The sequence below is a fragment of the Equus caballus genome, chromosome 5 (assembly GCF_041296265.1).
Source record: "Equus caballus isolate H_3958 breed thoroughbred chromosome 5, TB-T2T, whole genome shotgun sequence".
Lineage (NCBI taxonomy): Eukaryota > Metazoa > Chordata > Mammalia > Perissodactyla > Equidae > Equus > Equus caballus.
The window spans coordinates 9,376,060-9,382,059 of NC_091688.1; the positions used below are offsets into that span (position 1 = coordinate 9,376,060).

Here is a 6,000-nt window from a genome sequence, read left to right on the forward strand (position 1 = left end):
CATTTAATCTGGCAGCTAGAAAGGAGCAACCATGCTCCATGATGACAATAACTGCTGCGTTTTATTACTAGAGTCTCCATGGGTGTTAAAGACAATAGCAGGGAAGCAGCCAGTGTGTGTACAGGGGAAGGAAGGAGAGCAAGGCTCCAAAGGCAGATGATGAACACAAGGATGCAATCAAATTTTCCTCTCTTCCAAATTAGAGCTTTATCTTAAGCTCCTCTAATTTATGTCTCCTTTATTGTATGGGGTTTCATTTGTAAAATTTTTTATACCAGAGGAAATTTTTTCAGTAGCTGTGTACATAAAAAAAAATGCCGTACATTCAGGGAGGAGGGTGGGAGTGGATCTTGTTTGTGCTCATTGTTCTTTAATCTATTCTCTGATTTATTGTACAGACATTACCTCAACAATATTGTAGGCCAGCTGTCCTAGCGCAAATCCTGACAGAGAAAGAATTGCCAAGACAATGACTTCAGAATTCTTCAAATACGCCCTCAGAAATCCTAAGGAAATACATGTATGTGTTATTTAGACAATGTACAGTTTCAAAGCAATTTAGTATTTTAATTATTTAGTTATTTAATTAAAATCTTCTCTGTGTCACATCATTATGACTAAATAATTGACAGCTGTTACAAACGCTGTCTCTTAAGTGTGAGATGCACACGATGAGGCATGTCTCCCAGGTCAATCTGGAAAATAGCGAAGTTCCAACCTCCCATTTGCCCACCCAGTGGCACATAAGGATCATCGTACAGATCTTACCTCCGAATCTGATGATGAGAGATTATGAAAAGTCAAACCTTTGATCCACATAGTACACCTTATGTTAACAATTTCTCATCCTAAACTACAGCAACATATATTCTCTAGTTTTCCTAAAAGTCAGAAGTACTTCTGGGGCCGGCCCCATGGCCGAGTGGTTCAGTTCATGCGCTCTGCTTCGGCGGCCCAGGGTTTCACCGGTTCGGATCCTGGGTGCGGACATGGCACTGCTCCTTAGGCCATGTTGAGGTGGCGTCCCACATGCCACAACTAGAAGGACCCACAACTAAGATAGACAACTATGTACTGAGGGGGTTTGGGGAGAAAAAAGAAGATTGGCAACAGTTGTTAGCTCAGATGCCAATCTTAAAAAGAAAAAAAAAAAGTACTTCTGAGCTCTAACCATAGGAAAAACTGCCTTCACCAGACAAGTTACAAAAGACACTTGTTATTCTCTGTCTACACCCATTTTTTTTTTGCTTTGAAACTCTCTACTCTGCCCAAGATTATTCAGTTCATTCCCTCCAGGAGCAATAAATAGATTATAATCCAATTAATTTATGCCTAGGACAAGATTCATTGGCATCCCAGATTCTGCATTTCCTGCCTTCCAGCTATAGATCAAGCCAAATTAGTAAATATTTATTGACTACTTCTTATGTGTAAGGCCAGATAAAGAAATGTTTCTCGAATTATTTGTGCAGTGCCCTGTACTGCTGGAGCACTTGTCTCTCTGTCATCATCAAGAATGGAGAGCCAAGGAAACTCATGGTCCTCAGCACCTTGTAGTACCAAAAGGGACCAAGGTCATTAGTGAGTATTTTAAAGACTCCAGAGAAAGTAATTTCACTCCCTGACACAGTAAGTAAAATTTTATGTATGTTTGTTCATTCGTTGTGTCTTTATAATCTTCCTACTTCCAGAAGAGACTTTAAAACAGCTGACATTTTTCCCAGATAAAAAATTTTTAAAGGAGATCAGAAACTTTTCTCTCATTAGTAGCATTGAATGGTAGAAGAAAGCACCTGTTTGTGAATACGTTATTTTACCAGCAAGAATATCATTCACTGTATCTACTGAATTCTTCATCATTGTTTAAGAGGCCCTTACTTGTGAAGCCTTTTCGAATTCCTCACTAGGGGATGGGGTGAGTGGTGCATCTTCTCTAAAGAAAAATCATATCAAAGGCCATAACAGAATGGGTCAAATTGATGACGTCAACTAAGCAAATTGTGAATCGTATGTCTGGGTTCTATTTGCCCCAGTCGCCCTCCCTCCATCCAGATATTTTGGCCAAGTTAGGCCTGGCAGGCAGCCAGGCAGTGGAAGGCTCTCTCTCCTCCTCGTTACCAGCGATTCTTGTCCATACCTTTAGAGTTAGACTGGCCACGTGGCATTGTAATTATGTTTGCCTATCTCCCCCATAAGAGGGCTCCTCGAGATTAGGACTGTCTTTTCCTCCCTATGCCCACCACACTGCTGTGCTCAGCAAATGTCACTGAATGAAGGAACACAGCATAGATGTTACTTATCATTAAATGAAGCTAGACTGAGAGCATTCACTCACATCTTATAATTTCATTGGACCCCTTTTTTTAAATGTAATTGTGATTACTTTCCATGCTGAAAAAGGTTCAAAGGGCAGAAGAAAGATGAGATTTAAAAACAACCACCTACCTCCCATAACAACAGCTGAACACAGAAGCGTTATGAAATGCCCCTTTCCGTAAGCGTAGTCAGCTGGCATTCCACAGAGTAAATCAGGTCTGCTACCTTCTGTCTGTGTCCAGAAGGAAGAGTTCATTTTGCCACTGCTTTCCCAGTCCAACTTCATGAATTCATATGTGAGTTATTACTGACACGTTCACTACTGTAGACTAACCTGCTATAATACGCAAAAAGAAGAAAATGAGACTTGCCGGGACCCGATGCACCCACATTCTTTCTAAGATTTGTACCACGCTCAGATATGAGCACATTTCCTCTTGCCACATTAATACCTTCTGCTCCACTCTTGCTCCAAGAACATTTTATGGGAACACTACAGCAGTGTTAGTGTTTCTTCCTCATCCTGCTACCTGTCAGTGGGAAGGGATTGCATTGATTTTTGCACTTATCATTATGATGTGGTCATGTTTGCCTTCCCCATTGGACAGTGAGTTTCTCAAGGGGCAGGCCTGAATGTTAATTTTTCTTAAGGCTGTGCACACAGTATGTGGCACATAATAGGCTCTCCATATTTGATTGAACTGAACTCCCTGAGGGGGAACTCTTTCTCCATGGGTACAAGTCAAGCTGGAATTCCCTTTTACTATGGCAATCCCATGTCCCCTTCTTCTCTCTCAGGCCCCTCCAAATCCAAAAGGGCAAATGGGAAACAAGGTCAAGGTGGAGTCACACAAGTTGAGTTTAGGGATAGGCAGGGGGATGAATAACCTAAAAACGAAGAAAAAGATGAAAGTTGAGGTTGATCATACGGTGCCTTTGAGTGAATAAGAAAAAGCCCCCTTCCTGACAACAGGGTGGCTCAGCATGTGAATAGCAGTCTGGATTCCAGCCCCAATACCCACCCTCAGCTGGTGCCCTTGTGGAGGATATAGCCTGCACAAATCTATGGGTGGTCCTGAGAAGGACTCATTCTGTTTTATTTTTCCTTGCAGCTAGGCTTAACCTAAAAATTCCTAGAGATCCCTGAAGTATTCCAGCAACATTGAGATCTCATCTCTGGTTCTTTGTTTTACGCCTGTTTGGTCTACAAGCCACAGTGATTCTGGTGTGAAGCAGAGGGTGGGCCAGAAAAGAGATTTAAAATGTTACATCTTCAAGTCACTTCACCTGTCCCTCAAGTAGCCCTGAAGGTCCTTGGCATCTTCACAACCTGCTATCCCCACTTGTCATTACAGCATCACTTTCAAATCAAGTTCTCCAAACTACCAAGACCAGCAATATCTTCTGCCAATGCTAGGCTTGTTCAGAGCTGAAATCCAGATGAAGGCTCTCGAAAATCGCAAAGAATAATGCTCAGCTCTGCGTCAGTTTGCCAGGCACAGTACTGCCAACTGCTATCACACCACAAGCCATTTCCTTGCCTAATTCCTATTGGTTTCCTAACAACTTACTTTCATTCTGATTGGCTACATACATTGTCCCTACCTCCAATCCAGAAGAAGCTAAGTGATCCCAGTTCCAAGGAAGCTCACATTTCTTAATGCTCATGCTGTGTTCATACTCCCAACTGTTTTAACTGATTTTTCTTGGCCTAACATAATAGTTGAAATGGTCTATGTAGACAGAACCTCCTCCTATATGTTTTTTAAATATATGCTCTGTTTTTCTTCCTTCAACCCTAACCCTCTTCAACACTGCCTTGTCTCCTCTCTGACTTTTTCATTCATCCTTTTCCATTGTCTCATTTTCTACCTCTCCTTTCTTTTCAGCGGGAGTTTCTTACTCCCATTTTCCTCCTTAATTCATATTTGTCGTCGGCATTTGGTCCTTAATTTGAAGAAACTTCTCGCATTCTTCATAGGAGGACAAATGCATCCCAAATTCTGTAATGCCTAGTGTAAGATATTTTTGCCCCAAGCTAATCAACTAAAAACAAATATAGTGTAAACTCAAGTGAACATTATCAATCAATTTGTATTTACTTTCAGAGAAGTTATTTTGTCACAGTGAAATTCTACTCTCGCATTCCTATATCACACTAATGAAATCTTCTTCCCCAGGGCACCAATGATAACACCATAGCAGTGAAATCACTAAATCTATCTTCAGTCTTCTCCATCACGCCTTACCAAGGAAACTTTGACAAATGAAAGTCCCAATTCCTATTTGAAACTATATAGTTTCAGTCAACAGCTGTATGTCTGCCCCTGACTGCAACAACCACCATTGGCACCCACACACCATTCCCCAAAATATTTGCTTCACAGCATTTTGTTGGTGGTGGTTGTTATCCGGTACAGCTCTTTTAAGCCACTGGGCCTATGCCTGCCATAAATCTCAAGGACTATGTTTAAAAAAAAAAAAAGTTGTCTTATTCACAGGCTGCCTCCTGAGAGATCTATTCCTTACTCTTTCCCATCCTGCCCTTACTTAACTCTGCTACTTACTGAGTTCACTACCCTTTCTCCCATTTTCACTGCTTGTCACTTTGATTTCTCTCAACTGCACTGCCTCAGATCATTGAGCAATGTCCTTCCAGGTTCTATCTAATCCCCATCCTACTGCTGTTCCCTCAGGCTCTCTGGGTTCAACTGACCCTACAGGTAAGACTCATGCAGTTTTACATTTCAAAATTCAGAGTCTCTGTGGTTTTTAGAAAAACCCTCATCCTTCGAGGAAATTTGGACAAAATTCCTAGTCAGCTCTAGATTACATATAGTTGAGAGTTAGAGATAACACATAACTAGAATACAGAGATGATCAAATTTCTCTACATTACAATCTTTCCTATAGAGCTAAATTTTTTTTAAAGCACCATAATAAATTTCTATTTCACCATTTTCCGTAGAGCCAGCTGAGCAGACTTTGGTAGCTTTGGGAGTTGAGGGTTGAAAGGCTGCCCAGTGTGTTTCCCCCCAAGCTGGTCTTCTGATAATAGACTATCCTATCTGACTGAGACAGGCACATAACACAGGGTGGTTCGTCATAGTTTCCCATCCCCCTAACACTACTGATTGGTTCAGGAATGGGCACAGGATTCAGACAGGACCAATCAGATGGTTTCTTAGCTTGACATATATACCATTATTGGGAGAGAGCTGTTTGCTTTCCATTTGGGTTTAGCTGTGATGATGAACCTGGAGCAGCTGGGGGCCATCTTCCCAGCTGCACTTTGAAAGCCCACTTCAAGTCTGAAATGTTCCATGAGGCACCACCTTAGATATCTCTGAGGCCTAACAAATGACCCCACAATCTCACCTGAGATTTTATGTTTTCTCAGAGGCCATTTTGTTTTTGTTTTGTTTTTCTTTAAGGAAGATTTTCCCTGAGCTAACATCTGCTCCCAATCCTCCTCTTTTCGCTGAGGAAGACTGGCCCTGAGCTAACATCCGTGCCCATCTTCCTCTACTTTATACGTGGGATGCCTGCGACAGCATGCCAAGTGGGGCCATGTCCGCACCCGGGATCTGAACCGGCGAACCCCAGGCTGCCGAAGCAGAACGTGCAAACTTAACTGCTGCACCACCAGGCCGGCCCCTCAGAGGCCTTTTCCTAATTTGAGGA

At 42.0% G+C, this 6,000-nt stretch overlaps 1 protein-coding gene across 9 annotated transcripts in view; it reads right to left on the reverse strand.

Moving 5' to 3' along the window:
• The window catches only part of SLC9C2 (solute carrier family 9 member C2 (putative)), an 85,357-nt gene extending 79,921 nt beyond the window's left edge, over positions 1-5,436 (reverse strand). For 3 of the 9 annotated variants that reach the window (XR_011439005.1, XM_070267698.1, XM_070267702.1), the window contains exons 1-3: positions 3,604-3,869; positions 2,446-2,650; positions 406-506 (exon numbers count right to left, since the gene is read on the reverse strand). Coding sequence is in view for 3 of the 9 variants with exons in the window: in XM_070267698.1 (XP_070123799.1) it covers positions 406-506; positions 2,446-2,602 (258 nt within the window). In the remaining 6 variants the exon portion in view is untranslated. Of the gene's footprint in view, positions 1-405; positions 507-2,445; positions 2,654-3,603; positions 3,951-5,272 lie in introns of those variants that run through there. The other 6 variants (XR_011439004.1, XR_011439003.1, XM_070267699.1 and 3 more) reach the window with 6 other exon arrangements.
• Between the last annotated feature and the right edge of the window lie 564 nt (positions 5,437-6,000).